At 42.9% G+C, this 19776-nt stretch overlaps 1 protein-coding gene, 1 long non-coding RNA gene and 1 other non-coding gene across 10 annotated transcripts in view; 1 reads left to right on the forward strand and 2 right to left on the reverse strand.

Moving 5' to 3' along the window:
- The window catches only part of Atrx (ATRX chromatin remodeler), a 129300-nt gene extending 110074 nt beyond the window's left edge, over nt 1-19226 (reverse strand). For 6 of the 8 annotated variants that reach the window (XM_034486303.2, XM_034486300.2, XM_034486298.2 and 3 more), the window contains exon 1: nt 18965-19226. In XM_034486303.2, the coding sequence (XP_034342194.1) occupies nt 18965-18984 (20 nt within the window). In that variant the 5' untranslated portion in view covers nt 18985-19226. Of the gene's footprint in view, nt 1-18823 lie in introns of all 8 variants that reach the window. The other 2 variants (XM_076919110.1, XM_034486301.2) reach the window with 1 other exon arrangement.
- LOC143435610 (uncharacterized) lies at nt 1414-18432 on the reverse strand. The gene is made up of 2 exons (XR_013106087.1): nt 18347-18432; nt 1414-1852 (listed from the first exon to the last, which is right to left on the reverse strand). It is a non-coding gene; the product is annotated as an uncharacterized LOC143435610 (long non-coding RNA).
- Nucleotides 3258-3360, forward strand: LOC117695551 (U6 spliceosomal RNA). Its single transcript, XR_004604617.1, has one exon. It is a non-coding gene; the product is annotated as a U6 spliceosomal RNA (small nuclear RNA).
- Nucleotides 19227-19776: the final 550 nt, after the last annotated feature.

A 19776-nucleotide genomic window follows, 5' to 3' on the forward strand; every position in this document is an offset into this window, starting at 1 on the left:
CTTGGGAGACAGAGACAAGTAGATCTCTAAAAATTTGAGGCTAGCCTAGTCTACATAGTGAGCTCCTGGCCGACAAAGGTTACATAGTGAGTCGGTCTCAAAAAAAAAAAAAAAGACTAAAATAAAACAGGGCATAGAGGTATATACCTGTAATTCCAACTTGGGAGAAGGAGGCAGGAGGATCAGAAGCTTAAGGTCATCCACGGCTACATTATCAAGTTCCAGGCCAGTTGTGCTACGTGAGACCTCCACCTAAAAAAAAAAAAAAAAAAAAAAGAAGAAGAAGAAGAAAATGAAAATGAACAAAAAGTTAAGATAGCTAACTGTGGTAGTCACACCTGTAATCTCAGCACTGGAGAGAGCAAGGAGGACTGCTGCGAGTTCAAGGCCAGCCTGGTCTATATAACAATTTCCAAGAGAGCCAAGACTAATCAATGAAACTCTCAAAAAAAGTGTAATGGTTAAAAAATGGTAAATTTTTTTTCTGTGTGATATGCAATTAATAAAAAAAGTAGCAAATATAAAAGCTACAACAAATATGAGTGGAAAACTCTCAAATATAATAAAAAGGGTATGAACATGCCCATGCCCTAAAAGAACCATGGAGACATGAGAACTAAAAACGCTGCTCTGAGACACTAGGTTCCAGCGGAAACAATTTTTACGGAAAAACACATGTGAAAATGTCGGGAGACTGCTTAAAGTTGTACGATTCAAGAGTCCAGGTGTTTTAATTTATTGATTTTAAGTATTCATTATTACTGTATATATGTGTGTATAATGCATGTGTGGAGGTCAGAGGACAATTTCTGGAGTTCTCTCCTTTTACCTTTACATTCCCCCTAGGGGCTGAATTGAGTCACAACTCTTGCATAACAAGTACAGTACTTTTCCATGTTTTATTATGTTTTACTTAGTGTGTGTATCCACGCATGTGGATGTCAGAGGCAACTTGTGGGAACTGGTTTGCTCCTTCTACCATGTGGGTCCTGGGAATTGAACTCAAGTCCTTGGGCTTAGAAGCAGGTACCTTAATTAACTAAGCCATCTCTCAGGGCCCTAGTTTCCCTTTTTGTTGGTGTTTTTGGGAAGAGTGGTTGGTTGGTTGGTTGGTTTTTTGAGGCAGAGTTTCTCTTTGTAGTCCTGGCTGGCCCTAGAACTCACTCTGTAAACCAGGCCGCCTCTGCCTCCCAAGTGCTAGGATTAAAGGCATGTGCCACCACCACCACACTTGGTTTCTTTTAATGCATGCATTTGGTAGAGATTTCAAAGTTCCCCAGACTAGATAAGAACTCATGATCCTCTTTTGTCAGAGTTTCATGAATGCTGAGATTATTGGGTCACCATATATCCAGCACCTATGTTGTTTCCAACACATGTCTGATAAATAAAAACACAAACACAGAAAATGGCTCAGATTTTAAGATACGCATTTTTTTCTTTTTTAAGTATCTACCACAATTCATAATTTTTACTACAAAAGAGAAAAATGAAAGGTCAAATGGCAAAAATGAAAAGAGCAAATTGGCTTTGGGTCTTGGGGTGGGTAGGTTGGTGGGTTGGTGGGTTGGTGGGTTGGTGGGTTGGTGGGTTGGTGGGTTGGTGGGCTGGTGGGTTGGCTGGCTGGCTGGCTGGCTGGCTGGCTGGCTGGCTGGTTGGCTGGCTGCTGGCTGGCTGGCTGGCTGCTGGCTGGCTGGCTGGCTGGCTCGCTGGTTGGTTTTTCAAGTCAGGGTGTCTCTGCATAGCTTGACTAGCCTGGAACTCACTCCATAGACCAGGCCAGCCTGGAACTCAGAGATCCATCCACCTGCCTCTGCATCCCAAGTGCTAGGCCTAAAAGAATGAGGCACCACTGCCCAGTTGAGAAAAGAAAATTGTAATTCAAAGATTAATTTTCTACTGTCTTGAAATAGGTTAACAATAAATGGTTCAATAATATGATTCACACAGACTTGGCCTTATATTGATGTTTTATTGTTTTCTATCATTTTTTAGCCCCTTAATTTCTTTCAACTTATTTTCATATCTCTGGCCTGTTACTGTTTTATACAATTTCTTCAACAGAATCAGCTTAAAATTTTTACTTCCTCGGGTTAGAGAGATGACTCAGTAGTTAAAAAGCACTGGTTGCTCTTGCAGAGGACCCAGATTTGGTTTCTCTGTAGTGGCTCAAAACTGTCTGTAACTCCTATTTCAGGGGAATTCGATGCCATCTTCTAGCCTACATGGGTACCAGGCACACATGTAGTACACAGACATTCACATGCAGGAAAAACACCTAATACAGATTTTTTTAAATAAATTACTTTCATTTACTTACACACACACACACACACACACACACACACACACACACCTTCCTCAATGCCAGCAAGATAGCTTCTTGGCATAATTTTTTGCAACCTACTTTTAATAAGGGTTCAATCTCTCCCCTAGCCCAGCAGAGGTAGTTGAAAAGAAAGGTTATTAGGATAGGGGGAAGTGGACTTGTTCAGCAATAATTCTTTGGAGGTGAGCTTAATCTTCTTGGGCAACAATTCAGTCCCATAACAAAAACCAAGACTCAGCAGCTGCAGACCAGTCCTCTAGGCAGGCAAACACCAGACATGAACCAGCAACTACAGTCCAGTCCTTTCAACAAGCAGATACCAGGCAGGTGTAGTTCAATCCTGAAGAAACCACCAGGCCTGCCAATTGGCCTGAGGCAAGGCTGCTGAAGAGGCAAGCTGCCACAGGAATCACGAACAGTTCTTGGGTGAGTTTCTCTCAATGGAAGTGTATCACAGGTTGAGTTCAGCAATGCTATGGATGGCGAACCAATACATGCCTGTCTTTAGCAAAGGACAGCATACAGAGCAAACCAAACCAAGGCTCAGTGCTCATCCCCAAATGTCTGTGGGCCCATATTTACCAAGCGTCCTTTCACATGTCTGCTATATCCAAACATCCTTTCACCTGTGTCTGCTTCAGGAAAACATTCTTTCATGTGTCTGCTTTAGCAAGATATCATTTCACCTGTGTGCCCCAGCAAAACATCCTTTGGCATACTTTCCAAAGAACTAGAAGTTTCCATTTCAATAGCTCAATAACTAAGGACACTTGCCATTATGCCTGACTCTCCCCAAGAATAACATACTGAAAAAAGAAAACAGATTCCTACAAGTTGCCCTTTGACATGTACATCACTCACACACACACACACACACACACACACACACACACACACACAAAAGTAACTATAAAAATTTTTTTCTTCAGTGCTCTTTGGCAGCCTATATGCTAAAACTGGAATGATGCAGGGAAGATTAACATGGCCTCAGCAAAAATGAATCACAAATTCATGAAACAGTCAACATTTTTAAAAAAGAAAAAGAGGAACAGTTAGATAGCAGGTAAAGGTGCTGATGCCAAGCCATGGAACCCAAAAGGAAGGAGAAAATGTATTTCCACAAGTTGACCTCCATACAGTTACTGTGGCATATACATATCCACACACAGAAAAAAGTAAGTACCTGTTGAAATTTTGATTTTTAAAATAGAAAATACCAGCACTTGGGAGGCAGAAAGAGGATAGCTGAAAGTTCAAAACAAGCTCCAGAACAACTAAAGTTACACAGTGAGAAACCTGTCTTCAAAAAAAAGGAGGGCTGGGGATGTCGCTCTCTTGGCAAACACTTACCTAGTAGCATGCACCAAGCCCTAGGTTCCCTCTTAGCAGTGCATAAAGCTAGGAGTGGCAATACATAACTAATAATAATCTCAACACAAGGAAGTGGAGGAAGAGGAAGAAGAAAAAGAAGAGGAAGAAGAGGAGGAAGAAGAGGAGGAAGAAGAAGAGGAAGAGGAAAGTCATGAGATCCTTACCTGAGCCACGCAAATACCACCTATTACGTGCAATTCTGCCCCAATTGCTCAGACTCTTGAAAGGGCTGTAACATACTGGCCTGGGAAGGCCTGAACTCAGAAAGCAGAGGCAGGATAGAAGCCCTACAATGTCCCAGGTCCTGAGTTTAACTCGGAGCACCAAAACAAAGGTGAGGTGGGAAGCCAGGTAAGATGACTCAGCAGTTAAGAGTACTTGCTTCCAACTGGAGAGATGATGGCTCAATGGTTAGAAACAGTTGCTGCTCTTCTATTAGAGGACCTGAGTTTAGTCCCTAGCATCCATATCAAGTGTTTCACAACAACCTGGAACTCCAGTTCTAGGGAACCCAACACCCTCTTCTAGACTCTGTAGCATACACATGTAGCATACACTCACAATATACACAAACATTGAAGCATAAATAAAAATAAACCTAAATCTTAGAAAAAGAGTACTTGCTGCTCTTACAGAGAACCAGAGTTACAATCCAGCTACCCATCAGGCAGCTCACAAATGCCTGTAACTCCAGATCCATTCTCTTCTGGCCACTGCAGGCATCGACCACCTATTCACACACATACACACCCACATACATACAAAAGTAAATCAAAACAGGAAAAGGGAGAAAGAGAAAAGGTGGAAAACTAGCGTTCTCTATACTGGCAGGTTAGCCCATGGTAAGCACACAGGAAGCCCTGCCCAAGGCTCAATCCCTAGGGCACGCACAAAAGAAACTACTAACCTTAAACTCTTGGTCTTCCAGCCTCTATCACCCAAGAACTTGGGTTACAGGCATGTCCCAGCCTTAGTTAAAATACTCATTTTAATTTAAATGTATTTTTTTCTATAAATGGATATTAAAATATCTTTTCAACAACACCAAAAGCATTTTCCAGGCAGAGAACTGGATTAGTAGCCAAAATATATATTAGCACAGGTTTGATATTATTGTATGTTGATTATATATAATAGTCTATGTTTCATATGTATATATTCTTATCATTCATCTCTATTGCGATCCTACTCTCTTTCAGTTGCCACTGATTTCCTTCATCTTCCAACCTAGCCCCTCTTCTAGTTTCAGGAAGTTTTACTAGGTTTACTTAGCCGGCCTAGTGAGGGATTACTTACACACCACTAAAGATATCCCCCACTGATAGTTAATTGGCTATTGACAGACAAGGAGTAGTGCCTCTTGAGCTCATCTCTCCTAGCAGTCATTTTCATGGAGGTCTAACCGACCCCCCCCCCAAAAAAAAACCATAATGCTATCAGGCACATACTTGATCCCACAGCAGTAATTACAACCCCTGTGGGATCAAATATGTAACAGCAGGGCTGGAAAAATGGCTCAGAACTTAAGAGTGCTTGCTACCCTTGCAAGAGGACAGGAGCCATTCCTAGCATCTATATTGGGCATCTCACATCCTCTCCTGTAACTCCAACTCCAGGAGATCCAATGCCCTCTTCTGGTCTCCACAGGCACCCACCAAAAGTGCATACACACACAAAAAAACATACATATGCATAAGTAAAAATAAACCTTTTTTAAAAAGTATAACAGTGATGCGAAGTGAGAACTTAAGGGTTCTTTGGAAAGTCAGTTGTGTCAGATGGTGTTCTCCTGAAGCAGGCACAGTTGAAAGGATGATTTGCTAAAGCAGACATGTAAAAGGATGTGTGATGAAGGATTCTTCACTAACACCACCCATTTATTGGTTCACCTTACATGCACTGTTGAGCTCAATTTGTCATGACTCCATAGAGAAACACATCAAAAACTTCTGGAAAAGTTTTTGTGGCCTCTTGCCACTTCTTCAGACGTGGGATTGGCAGAGTGATGTCAGCTGATTGATACAGACTCATATGGCAAGACGTGGTGAGACAAGCCCCCCAGAGGACATGCAATGTTTGCAGGGAGTATGAATAGGACACAATGGACTGTGAGAGGGGCTTGCTTGTAGAGCTAGCTTTACAATGCTTCCTAGTCTGGCTTATTTGCTCATCTCCGCATTATTGTGAGATGCACAGCAGAGAACTTCTCCTGACATCTCTACTGATCTTAATCCATCCCTCCTGCTGATTCGTATCAATTTGGCTGAGGTCTGATTGTCTCTGCTAGGTCGTGCCATCACCACTGCTAATCTACATTTGCTATCCCAACTCCATCAAACTGGACTGCTAGTTTATCTGTGAAGTGTTTCAAGTGCCACTGCTAACCTGTTAACTGAACTGATGATTTCTGGACAATACTGATGCTCCAAAGAACCTTTCTAAACAGGCCTACTTACCCCATATTCCTTCTTTTCCACTACCTCTGGTGGGTAGTGGGCTAGAAGGGAGGTTAAAGCATTTAAGAACATTAAATCATTAAAAGCAGGCATTGAAAAAAATTAAAGCTACAGTGATATGTTCTTAAGAAGTTCTACCTCTCTCCACTTCTTCCAGCCTTTTTTATGTGTATGAGTGTTTGCCTGTGTGTATGTAAGTGTGCACATGTAAGCTCACTCTCTGAAAGAACAGCAAGTCATCGCTGTAGCTACTTCTAGTTCTTACATTCTGTCTGTCCCGGTTCTGTAATATTCTCTAAGACTTACAGGAAGTGATATACACGTACCACATAGGCTGAGCATTCAACATTCACTGATTTCCAGATTTCCAGCAGGCTTGACAATTTGAGCCCACAGTTTCCATCACTCACGGTAGAAAAAAAAGAAAGGTCTGGCAGGAGCACTAATCTGTGGGTATTAAACAAAATTATTCAAATGGCAATTTGATGGGCATATCCTAAGAGATTTGTAAAAGGACAATGTAAACTCTGTGGGGCAGTGCTCCTACCCATCTGGTTCAGTGTGTTTAGAACATTTTCTGGTACACGGCAATAATAATCAGTAGTAATATGAGAAATTAGTGAGTCTGACACTAATCTGCTTTATAGCCAATAATTTCCTTGATTTTCACAATACTCCTAAAATACCTGATGAATCAGTATTTTTTACAGGATAACAATTACAATAAGTCCAATAATATAACAAATGAGTTCCTGAAAGTAGTGGTGCTAAGATGAAAATACTGTTATACTGTATGTGGTGGCTCATGCCTATAATCCCAGCACCAGGAAGGGAAGATGATAAAGAAAGAAGACTGGACTACAGAGTGAGACCCTGTCTAAACAAACAAGCAAGCAAGGAAACTGGGAGTGGAAAGTGATGAGGAAGGAAGGCTAAACTACAGAGTGAGACCCTAAAGAAAGAAAGAAGGAATGATCGAACAACAGCAGGCTTTTTCCCTTTATCTTATGTATATGTTTTGTATATGTACGTGTATGAATGTCTATGCACCACACTTGAGCAACACTGCAGAAGCCTGAAGAAGGTATAACAAGAATTACAGACACTTGTGAGGTGTCATGTGGGTGCTAGGGATTGAACCTGGGTCCTCTGGAAAAGCAGCCAGTGAGTGCTCTTAACTACAGAGCCATCTCTTCAGTTCCAAAATGACAGCAATTTTACACAAGATCCAGAAATGTACACAGTACGTGTGACACTCTGCCTTGAAAACAGACCTGAAATCTGCTTGTTGAAGTGGGCTTCAGAAGAACAGCAGTTCATAAGCCAGGTATGATAGCATATGCCATATTTTACACTCACAGGAAGTAATGCAAGAGGATCAGGGTATGCTTAAAGCCAGAATGGGCTTTATAAGGTGAGGTTCAGGCCTCCTTTCCCTAAGACTGTCTGAAAACAAACATTTGCAGCTTGTGAATTACTGCGTAATAGAAATAGAAATTGAATGGAAAACTGTTAAGATGAAGTTAGGTGTAGCTTCTAACATAGTGAACTAGTGAATGGAGGTAGCTGATAATCGTTTGGCATGAACACATGTTTATGCATGTATTTTTATGAACTCTACTCGCTGGGTGTGGTCTTCCTACATTTACTCAGTGGAGAAAACCAGCGAGCTTTCTATAAAGGCCAGAGAACACTTCCATTAGGCTTTGTAGACTATAAGAGGCAACTATTCAACTCTGCAACTACAAAATGATTTTTTTGTAGTTGCTACAAAAGCAGCCAGGTGGAATAAACAAGCAGGCTTGGGTATGTTCCAATGGACCTTTACAGAAATTTTAAATAAATAAGGGCCCCAAATTGGTAGCTAGATCACAGAGTGCTGACCTCTGACTCTGCAGAGGAAATCCTGCAGAGTCCTGGAGAGGTGGCATGGGCTATAGTACACATGGAGGCTTGTAAATCAGTTCTCTCCTTCCACCATGGGCATTTCAGGGGCAAAATGTAAGCACCTTTACCTGCTGAGCCATCTTGCTGAATGAGGATGGAGTGGAGGGTGAGGGGTTGAGAAGTGGTGCAATGAAGGGATGTGGGAAAGACATAAATTTGTATTACCTTTTACACACACTAACAGTGCCCAGCTTTGCTCCTCACTGACACTCAAGTATTAGATCAACTGACAAGGCATTCTCCCAAAATGTGGTGTAGGTTACTGATATGCCAACTCTACAATCATACCAGTAATACCCTGAACAAAAATTATGAGGAACATTATGAGGAACAAGAGATAAGAAACCAAGAAGAAAGCCAAGAAGAGAAATGACTATTTTAAGCCAAACCAGACTTCTCAGAGGCAGGATGTGAAAATAGTAGCTATAGGGAAAATCTCAAAGAACTTTTTTCAGGGCAAGAAAATCTTTCCCAACAAAAAGAACTGGCTATCATAATAGGTCTTTTCAGAGCTATCATTTCAATCACAAAGACAGAGATACAATAGATCTAAAGTAGAACAAAATCTAGAGCCAAAATTAGCAACCTTCAAGCAAAATGGTTACTCTTCCCAACAAATGTCTGCCCTTTATGTATAAATGATACCGAGCACATCAGCAACAAAACATCTGTTTACAATCCTCTAAGTTTCAGAGCAAAAATGATGTACACTGAATAAGTAAACTACCCCTCAGCACTACCCTTCACCCTACAACCCAAAAAGCAAATAAAATGAAATTCTATAAGCAGAGCCCCCTTTTTGTTTTTTCAAGGCAGGGTTTCTCTGTTGAGCCCTGGCTTCTTGAAACTTACCCTGTAGATCAGGCTGGCCCCAAACTCAGAGAGATCAGCTTGCCTCTGCCTCCCAAGTGCTGGGATTAAGTGTGGGACACCATTGCTCAGCCAAAGATATTGTTTTGTTTTGCTTTTTGAGACAGATTTGTAAGATGTTGCACGGGTTTGTCTAGAATTTATAATCCTCCTGCCTCAACCTTGAAATAACTGGGATTAGATAGATATGCACCACCACACATAGTGGAAAAGTCACATCTATATATAGCATATACTTACCTACAGAAAACTACAATATATAAGTGACAGCTCCATGACCAACTACATCAAAAGTTACCAAAACCTAGCCTGATCAAAATCAGGGTTAAAGTTGAATGCCTACAATCACAGCTGTTAGGAGAAGGCAGATTAAGAGTACAAGGAGCCTGATGCCAGCCTAGACCACAAGAAACCAGTGTCTGAAAACTTAGGGTCACGAATATTTTGCAATACTAGGAAGGACTGAACTCCCCGAGACTCCTCACTCATGCTACACAAGGACTATACCACTACCCTATCTTCACAGCCCTGTTTACTCTTTTCATTTTTAGGCAGGGTCTCACTCAGTTGAAATACATACACACACACACACACACATACACACAAATATTGCTCAAATAGTGTATTTAAAATATTGGCTTATTATACAGTTGCTTGGTAATAACAGCATACCAGACACTTTCAAAGACACTAACTAACATCTCTCAATTCAGACAACTTCTACTTTGAAACTAGCCAGTGTGGTGGTACATGCATTTAATCCCAGCACTTGAAAAGCAGAGGCAGGCACATCTCTGAGTTTTAAAACAACCTAGCCTACATAGCAAGTTTTATCCCACCCAGAGTTACACAATGGAGACCTTGTCTAAAATGGAGATGGGCATGGAGACATAGCTCATTCATTAAAATGATCCTTTGTTGCTCTTCAAGAAGACCTGAGTTCAAATCCTAGCACCCACATCATGTGATACATACATACACAAATGCACATTATTAAAAGTAACAATGTAAAATAGGAAGAAAGGAAGGAAGGGAGGAGGGAAAGAGAGGAGGAGAGGAGGAAAGGAAGAGAGGAAAGAGGAAAGAGAGGAAAGAGGGAGAGGGAGGGAGGGAGGAAAGGAGGGAGGGAGGGAGGGAGAGAGAGAGAGAGAGAGACAGACAGACAGACAGACAGACAGACGGGCGGTGGTGGCGCACGCCTTTAATCCCAGTGCTTGGGAGGCAGAAGCAGGCAGATTTCTGAGCTTGAGGCCAGCCTGGTCTACAGAGTAAGTTCCAGGACAGCCAGGGCTACACAGAGAAACCCTGTCTCGAAAAACCAAAAAAAAAAAAAAAAAAAAAAAAAAAAAAAAAAAAAAAAGACAGACAGACAGACAGACAAGACAGACAAGTTAGGTTTTGTGGTCCACTAGTGCTGCCACCTTCTGTTAACCCTGGTGCTGCTTATTCGTTGCTTCAGTGTGGACCTGAGCCTCTTTTGTGAGGTGGCTCTCCCCAAGACAGATGAGAAAGCCACGGAAGGAGTCAAGCCTGAAAACAAGAATTATGTTAACGTGAAGGTGGTCTGGGGCAGGGTGCTTCTGTGGTGCAGTGAAAAGTAAGAGGCCTATACCCTATGAAAGCCTATTAGCAACAAGAGAGTTTGTCAGTGAGGCAGATCAGCTCCTGGTCTAATGGACAATCGATCAGTGAACCAGACAGAACTGCACAGTTAGAAATGGAAGATGAACAGAAGATTCATGCATTTCAGCAGCAGACAGGAGCTGTCTACTGAAAGGGAAATTGCTATTTTACCCCCGAAATTGTGTTATAGGCCAAGAACATATTCTCCAATAGAAAGCCACAACTTGGTCCCAGCAGTTTCTCTGTTCTTCCCCCCACCCGCTTCCCTGCTCCTTTGCTGTATGTACAGAAAGAAATTGGTGTCCATGGACAAGCATAGTGAGCTTCTTTAAACTGAATTGCCAGTCTTCTGTTTCAGCCAACTTCAAATGGAGATTGGAGGAAGGTACTGGTTCTGAGAAAATATCCCCTTTCTCCACTAATGGCCTGCTCATTCCTCTTTATACTGCAGGAACAAATGAACTCAACAACATAAAACTCTTTACACACCTTGTTAGACTGTAGAAAAAAAAATTTTTCAAGACAGATTTTCTTTGTGTATTCCTGGCTATCCTAAAACTAGCTCTGTTGACCAGACTACCTCAAACTCAGAAATCCAACCTGCCTCTGTCTCCCGTGTGCTGAGACTAAAAGGCATGTGATACCATCACCTGGCTAATGTTTTTCTTTGTCACTGTAAAACCAAGGACAATTTCCTAACTTTTTTTTTATATAACAGTTACATGTATGGCAATCTATCTTTTAGTAGTGGTAAAGTAGTCTTGAAAAAAATGAACTGAGGTTGGGGATTTAGCTCAGTGGTAGAGCTCTTGCTAGGCAAGGTTTAGTCCTAGGTTTACTTTGCTAGGCCCTGGGTTTAGTCCTCAGCTCCAGAAGGAACATAAGAAAAATAACAAAAAAGAAAACGCATCCTACACAGTTCTCCTTTAAATAAAGCATCTTGTTTAAATAAGCTTCCTATTGACAGAAAAAAGAAACAAAGACAGAAAGAAAAAGAAAGAAAGACAGACAGACCAACCGACCTGTAACAGCTGGGATGTAATTTAGTCTTAGTCGTAGTGCTTGCCTAGCATACACAAAACCCTTGGCTGGGTCCCCAAGACTGGGTGGAAGAGAATAACACATTATTCGACTGTCAGCATTTCAAATAATCACTTGCCATAAGGATTAGAATGAGAAGTCCCATCAAATCTCTGTACCATCAATTCTCTCTATACCAAGATCTCTATAATGCAAGTTCTAAGTGACCAGATGTTGATTTTCCACAATGTCAAAAACATAAGTCAACCAAAACAATAACAAAAATCTTTAAAAAAAAAAAAAAAAAAGTTAGCCAGGTGGTGGTGGTGGATTTCTTCAATCCCCGAACTCTGGAAATAGAGGCAGGTGGACCTGAGTTCGAGGCCAGAATGGTCTACAGAGCAAGTTCCAGGAGAACCAAGACTACAGGAAGAAACCCTGTCTCGAAAAAAAAACAAAAACCAAATCAACAACAACAAAAAAAAAGTTAAAGAGACTAAAAGCCAAAAGTGGAGTCTGTAATTCCGACTACATTAAAGCTGAGACCAAAGGATGTAAAACTTAAGGACAACCTGAGCTACACAGTGAGACTCAGTCCTTTAAAAAAAAAAACTGGCCAGCAGGGTAGTAGGGTGGCTTACATCTTCTAACATTTGAGCAGGATCTAAAAGAGTTCCAGGTAACCAAAACAACAAGGTGAGACTCCGTCTTAAAAATATAAGAGAGATGGCTCAGCGGTTAAGAGCACTGGCTGCTGCTCTTCCAGAGGTCCTGAGTTCAATTCCCAGCAACCACATGGTGGCTCACAACCATCTGTAATGGGATCTGATGCCCTCTTCTGGTGTGTCTGGAGACAGCTACAGTGTACTCATATACATAAAATAAATAAATCTTTTTTAAAAAAAGAAAAGTTTTTAAATCTAAGCTGGTTATTCAGCATATAATTTAGCCAGATCATCTGTTACATTTTCCTGGCTCTTGCCTATTGGGCATTTTCCTACCACAGAGCCCGAGAACATTTCTGGTTTTTTGTAAACACAAGTGAAAAATTAGCTTTTCTCCTACTTAGAAATTTTAATGAAGAAAAACATCTGGAATTACTACACAAAAGACAATGAATGATAAAGTATGGCTGCACACATTATATCTGTTTCACATTGAAAGCTATAAAGATGAAAAGCCAGGAAGGGTGGAGCAATGGAGAAACTGGGTTTTGGCTTGACTCTCGAGCATTGCCTATTGGTTTCTTTTCTATAAATGGGATTATGATGACCAGGGAGATCAGTGACACTTCACCCTTAATAACCCCCATGAAATTCGTCCACAGCAATAATCAGGGCAGTAGTTTTTTTTATTAACACCCTACGTCGATATATGTGATTTTTGTCTTTTGGGGCTTTCCACACCCCTCAAGACACGGTTTCTCTGTGTAGCTGGCTGTCTGGAACTTACTTTGTAGAGCAGGCCAAGTCTCAAACTCAGAGATCCACCTGCCACTGCCTCCAGAAGCCCACCATTGGGCCTATAAATATGGTTATTTACAAGGAATGGTACTACATATTTTAAGACATTCCTGAAATTAAATGTTTGATTACCTCACTATATTTTTTTGTTTTTTTAAATATTATTTATTTATTTATATGAGTACACTGTAGCTGTCTTCAAACATACCAGAAGAGGACATTGCATCCCATTACAGATGGTTGTGAGCCACCATATGGGTGCTGGAAATTGAACTCAGGACCTCTGGAAGAGCAGTCAGTGTTCTTAACCACTGAGCCATCTCTCCAGCCCCCACCTCACTATATTATACATTTCAATTTAGAAGGTGAATTGTAATATATTAAAAACAGCTGGGAAAAAACCTACTTTTATCAAAAAAAATTGAGCCTAAAATAAAGTGAGCAAAAGTTGGCAGCTTAAGAAGACATTAAGAGGGCTGGAGAGATGGCTGAGCAGTTAAGAGCACTGACTGCTCTTCCAGAGGACCTGGGTTCAATTCCCAGCACCCATATAACAGTTCACAAGTGTCTGTGACTCCAATTCCAGGGGATCTGATACCATCACACAAATATACATGCAGGCAAAACACCAATGCATATAACAATTAAAAAATCCTTTAAAGGGGCACTAAGAAAGGGTAGATGGAGTAAGACACGCCTTTAATCCCAACACTCAGGGGGCAGAGGCAAGCAGATCTCTTGAGGTCAGCCTGGTCTACAGAATAAATTCCAGGACAGGACAGCCAGGGCTACACAGAGAAATCCTGTTGAAAGCAAGGGAGGGAGGGAGAAGAAAAGGAAGGAAGGAAGGAAGAAGAGAGAGAGAGAGAGAGAGAGAGAGAGAGAGAGAGAGAGGCAGGCAGGCAGGCAGGCAGGCAGGCAGGCAGGCAGGCACTAATTCCTTCAGGTTAAAACTTCTGGTACTGGAAATGGCTCCACAATTAAGGGCACTTGCTGCTCTTTCAGAGGACCCTAGTTTCCCAGTACCTTTGTCACAGCTTACAATTACCTATAACTCCAATTCCAAGGGATCCATCGCCAGATTCTGGCTTCAACAGGCAAACACACAAAAACACACACACACACACACACAGACACCCCACAACTTTAGATTAATTAAAGGAATTCAATTACTGAAGTCAGGAGTGGTGGCCAATACCTCCAACCCCAGCACTTGGGAAGCTGAATAGGGACTACCAACTGAGTTTAAGGCTATCGTGGGCCACATACTGAGACCTTTTCTCAACCAGAAAGACAGACGAGAATTTACAAGTTGTAAAACTTCCATCAGATTCTGTTTCCTTCTCTGCAAAATAGGGAACATGAAGTAGTATTCTGGAAATTAATCCAAACTGTACAAGTTGGGTCTGGAGAGATGGTGCAGCACTTAAGAGCTCTTGTAGAAAACCAGAGTTCAGTTTACAGCTGCCTCAAACTCTAGCTTCAAGGGACCCAATAGCCTCTTCCGGCCTTGTGATCTGAATAAGAATGGCCCACAAAGGCTCACGTATTGGATTGTTTAATTAGGAAGTGAGTATTTGAGGAGTAGGTGTGGCATCTCTGGAGTGTGGGCTTTGAGGTTTCCAAAGGCATGCCAGGCCCAGCCAGTCTCTGTCTCTTTCCCTCCCTCTCTCCCTTCTCACTCCCGCCCCCCCTCTCCCTACCCCTCTCTCCCTACCCCCTCCTCCCCTCTCCCTCTGCCTCCAGATCAGGATGTAGCTCTAAGCTATTGCTTCAGCACTATGCTAAACCTCTGAAACTGTAAACAAGCTCCCAATGAAAGGTTTTCTTTCTAAGAGTTTCTGTGTTCATGGTGCCTCTTCACAGCAACAGAACAGTGACTAAAACGAAACTTGGAACCAGTTAGCTGGAAAAATAGCTCACCAGTTAAGAGCACTGGCCTCTCTTCCAGAGGGCCCAGGTTCAATTGCCAGCACTCAAAAGACAGCTCACAACTGTGTGTAATTCCAGTCCAGGGGATAAGAAGTGTTCACAAAGACTTACATACAAAACATCAATGCACAGAAAATAAAAATAAATAATTTCTTTTTAAAAAAGGAAGTTAGTCCAAGGGAGCTGGGTATTGCTGTGACAGGCCTGACCATGCTGTTTGCTGAAGGACTGTGTAAGAGTTTGGGGCTTTGAACTAGAAAATCGGTTGGCCATTTTAAGCAGGGCTTAATGGGGCATCCCTATTAGGAGCTTGGAAGACCACTAATGCTGAGGGAGATTTGAACTGTATGACAAGTCAAAAAGTTTCAGTGGTGAAGAATATTAGTAAGTGGCCTAGAAACTATTCTTGTGACATTCTGGCAAAATGTGGGTACTTTTTGTCCTTGCCCTAAAAACCAACCCAAAGAAAAACTGGAGAGATTTAGATTAATGCCATTGGCAGAGAAGATTTTAAGAGAAACCAATATTGACCATACTGACTGACCTAGTGTGGTTAATAGTTATCATTCTTATGCAGATATATAATGAAAAGAAGCAAACTGGAAAAAGAGAAACATAAAATATACACTTTCAAAAGAAAGGACACACCAGGAAGTGTAGCGGAATTCAGTTTGGTGCTGAAGAGATACAAAGTTTAAAGAAAAGCTTGATGCTAAAAGGAATCCTCCGGGCAAGACTCCGCCCAGCTGAACTTCCTATGCCTGAGAGGGATTGTAAAGCCTCAGCAGAGAAGGAAACCAGGAGCAACAGAAAGCAGATGCAAATGTAATTGAAGGAAGGGACCAAGTTCCAGCCCCATCAAGCCGAACTTGGCAGCATTGGCCACGAGGTTCTGGATAAAAGAAAGGGATTATGGAATCTCCTTTGTGACTCAGAAAAGCCACAGAAGCCAGGCTTGTGGCAGGGGTGTCCCTATGTGGAGACCTAGAGAGGCAATTGTGTTGAAGCTGCGAAGATGAAACCTGGCTTTTATTGAAGACTCCAAGATGTTGGAGATGCCAGAGTCATGAGGTACCTTTGAAGGAAAGCTGAAGAGCAGGCATGGAACCAGCCCAAGTGAGAAATGTGTACCGAGGTCAACAACACTGAAAGGAGACAGGAAATGGTGTTCCTCGCCATGATAATAATGAACTAAACCTCTGAAACTGTAAGCAAGCTCCCAATCAAACGTTTAAATCAGAGTAGCTGTGGTCATGGTGACTCTTCACAATAATGGAAGAGGACACCTTTAAAAATAAAGCATACAGCCCTTATCTCTTGTTTTCTCTTGCATTTTTGTTCCCACTCTGTTCCCTCGCCCCTTCCCCATTCCCTTCCCCCTCTTCTCCACGTGCTCATGGCACCTCTTCTCTCTCTCTCTCTCTCTCTCTCTCTCTCTCTCTCTCTCTCTCTCTCTCTCCCTGTCTTTCTCCTCTGCCTCTACTACCCTCTTACCTCCCATGCCCTGAATAATAAACTTTATATTCTATACTATAAAAAATAAAATAAAGCATAATACAAATGAACTGGCAAGATGGTTCAGTGGGAAAAGGTGTTTGCTGCTAAGACTGAGAGCCTGAGTTCTATCCCCAGCACCCACATGATGAAAGGAAGATCTCTCTCTCTCTCTCTCTCTCTCTCTCTCTCTCTCTCTCTCTCTCTCTCATACACACACACACACTAAATGTAACCTTAAAATCTGTAAATTATGCAAGGAACGTAAGTACTGAATTTTATTATTATCAACACCAGGATATAAAAAACAAGACCAGTAATAAACAAAAACCCAGTATAAAGTGATATGCATAATTTCTTCATCCTGAAAAAACGGGGAGGAGTTCCCCAAGGAAGTTGTGCCAAATCCTATGTTTTAGTCCCAGATACTGGAAAAGGTGAGACGGGAACCAGTGGCCAGCCTGGTCAATTTAGTGAAACTGTTTCAAAAAGAGGGCAGGCTGTGCAGCCCTGGAGAGCAGTGAGTTAGCTCAGCGGCACAAGATCCACAGTATGGAAAAGAAGAGGGGATAGCTCAGTTGGAAGCATGCCTGCTTAACATAATACAAAAGTTCTGGGTTCAATCTCCAACCTAGCAAAACCTAACATGGTGACACCTGTCATGCCAGCTCTGGAAAATTTATGATTATCCTTCAGTTCAAAGCCAGTTTGCTTTACATGTCTCAAAAAGAGGGGAAGAAAAGATGAAAATCCAAATACAACCTAAGTTATTTTTCCTTTTGAGACAGTCATAGGATGTTGACCAGGCTGGTCTTGAACTTCCTCCGCCTCCGGATAGGTAGAGAATACAGGCAACACCTGTTTTCTGTTTGGAGATTTTTAGCTTTGAGTCAGGCTGGCTTCAAATCCTTCAGTGTTCAGCTTCACCAGCCACAAAGGAGAAACTGTGGTTTTAAATACAGACAACTAAGAAATGAAGTAAAATCTAGTCATATTGACCTGTAAGGTGGTCCATTCAAATAAATGAACATGAAAGCCAATGCTGCTTAATATTCCATTTAAAAAAAGATTTGTTTTACTTGGGTCAGTTAAAGGAAGGCAATGGTCTTTACACAACTAAGGACCTGTATTTTAAGAACTGAAGTATATTTTCCCCAAGAGATCATCTATGCGCTGTTTGTTAAAGTAGAAAATAATCGGATAGGCTCATTCTCAAATTCTAAAGTGCTGTCCTAGTCACTCAACGGCACATTTTTGCCAACTACAGATGCAATTATGATACACGCTACCTGTAATTTTGTTTTGCCACAAGACACCAAGCTTGCATCCCATCCGAGTAGAAAAATCACTTAATTCAATCTTGGGATGAAAGGTCAAATATCAAACTACCTGAAAAACCAAAGCATCTGCATAAAAGCAGTCTACATTTCGGATTAACTACTCCACACAGTCAAGAAGCAAATCAGAAACGCATAGAAAAACAGCCTGAATCTAATTTGATCGGTAATATAGGGCCTGGGCTCTCATCTACCTTTGTAATAAATCTTCTGGTGAATCCCCGTTAACCGGCTCCCCAATTCTCGTGGAACAAATTAAAAAAAAAAACATGATCTAACTACTTGTGCCCCTAGCCGCAGGGGAGGCGGGGGACAACGGATGTCCCGTTAAAAACCGGACTTCACTGCAAAGTAATCTGTCGCTGTTCTCAGAAAGCAAAAGCCGGCATTAGCCTGCCCTTCTCTGCCTCCGCCGCCCAGGAGGAATCCCAAGATACCCTCTAGGATCTGGAGTCGGGGAAAAAGCTAAGACACCTTTCCGAGGCACCTTGCCGGCCCTCCTACCTCCAAAGCTCGCCTGTCCTCCCGGGATCCGCGGAGAGCCGGAGGACTTCCAATGCAAGCGACCATTGGGGTTCGCTAGTCCCAGGATCTCACTTCCTCCCGCCGCCCCTCCTCCTCCCCCCATCCCCCTTCTCCCCCCTCCCCCTCCTTCCCCACGCAAGCGCTAGGCCCCAAGATTAGGAAGAATGACCGTAAGCCCTCAGCGCCCCGCGACCCACCGGCCTCGACGCCGCGGGCACGGAGGCGTGAGCCGAACAGGGGCTCCCGACTCCGCAGCGACGGGAGGCGGGGAAGGCAACGCGCGCGCCGCATGCCACCCCCGACCGACACACATACATACATACATACATACATACATACATACATACATACATACATACACACACACACACATACATATACATATACACACACACACATACACACACCCCGAGCCCCGGCTGGGGCTTCCCACCGCGCTCCCCCAGCCCCGCTCACCTAGAGGGAAAACGATGCCGCTGACCGCGAAGCCGCGCGCGGGCCTAGGGCACCTAGCGCACGTCTTTGCAAACACCCCACTCGAGTGGAAGGCGCCCGGGAGCAGAACGCCGGGGCCCGTGACAAGGGCTTGCGTTTTACCTCATGGGCTCAGCGGTCATGTTTTTGGCTCGGACGGCCGCTTGGCTTCGGCAACCCCTTGGGTACCGTTCTGCGCTCCTCGGCGCCAGTGGCTGAGCGAAACGTACTGGGATCTTAGTAGTCACCGCAGCTGGTGCTGGATCGTCCTCACAGCTCAGAGGCTGCTACCGCTGCTGCCGCTGCAAGAGCCACGGAAACAAAGCGAGGCCGACGCCGACGCCATTTTGTTGGGCCGAGGCTCAGGCAGGAGAATTGGCGCGTCCTCCCTCTTCCTCTTTCCGTCATCTATTGGCTACCTCTGCCAGAGCTCAGAGTCTTATTGGCTACGGAAATTCACCTTCTTTGGGGGCCTGTTGCTAAGGCGGTCGACGTCATTTGATCCCCTCCACCTCTTCATAGAGGGGTCCAGTTCAGTCACTGCTGACCTCAAAGATGTATCTTGACTTTATCCTGAAAATGAGCTCTTGTTCCGACCTCTTTACTTCCACATAATTGGTGAAACAATAACACCCCATTTACGTGTATTGAGAATTTACTATATGTCGACCACTATACAGATCCTTTATCTGCATCTCATGCTTGAACCATCCAAAGTAGGCAGACCTAGCATTTTATTGGGTGAGGAAACCAAAGCACAAATTCCACATTCAACCAAACATCCATCCTTGGGAGGAGGAAGGACATGCACTCTTGTGCCGTTTGGAACCCAAGGCTTTGTGCATGTTAGGTAAATACTGTGTCATCGAGCTATGTCCTAACCGCCCCCCCACACACACACACACTCTTAATCATTAATCTATAGCCACCCAAAA

This window comes from Arvicanthis niloticus, chromosome X, assembly GCF_011762505.2.
Source record: "Arvicanthis niloticus isolate mArvNil1 chromosome X, mArvNil1.pat.X, whole genome shotgun sequence".
Taxonomy (NCBI): domain Eukaryota; kingdom Metazoa; phylum Chordata; class Mammalia; order Rodentia; family Muridae; genus Arvicanthis; species Arvicanthis niloticus.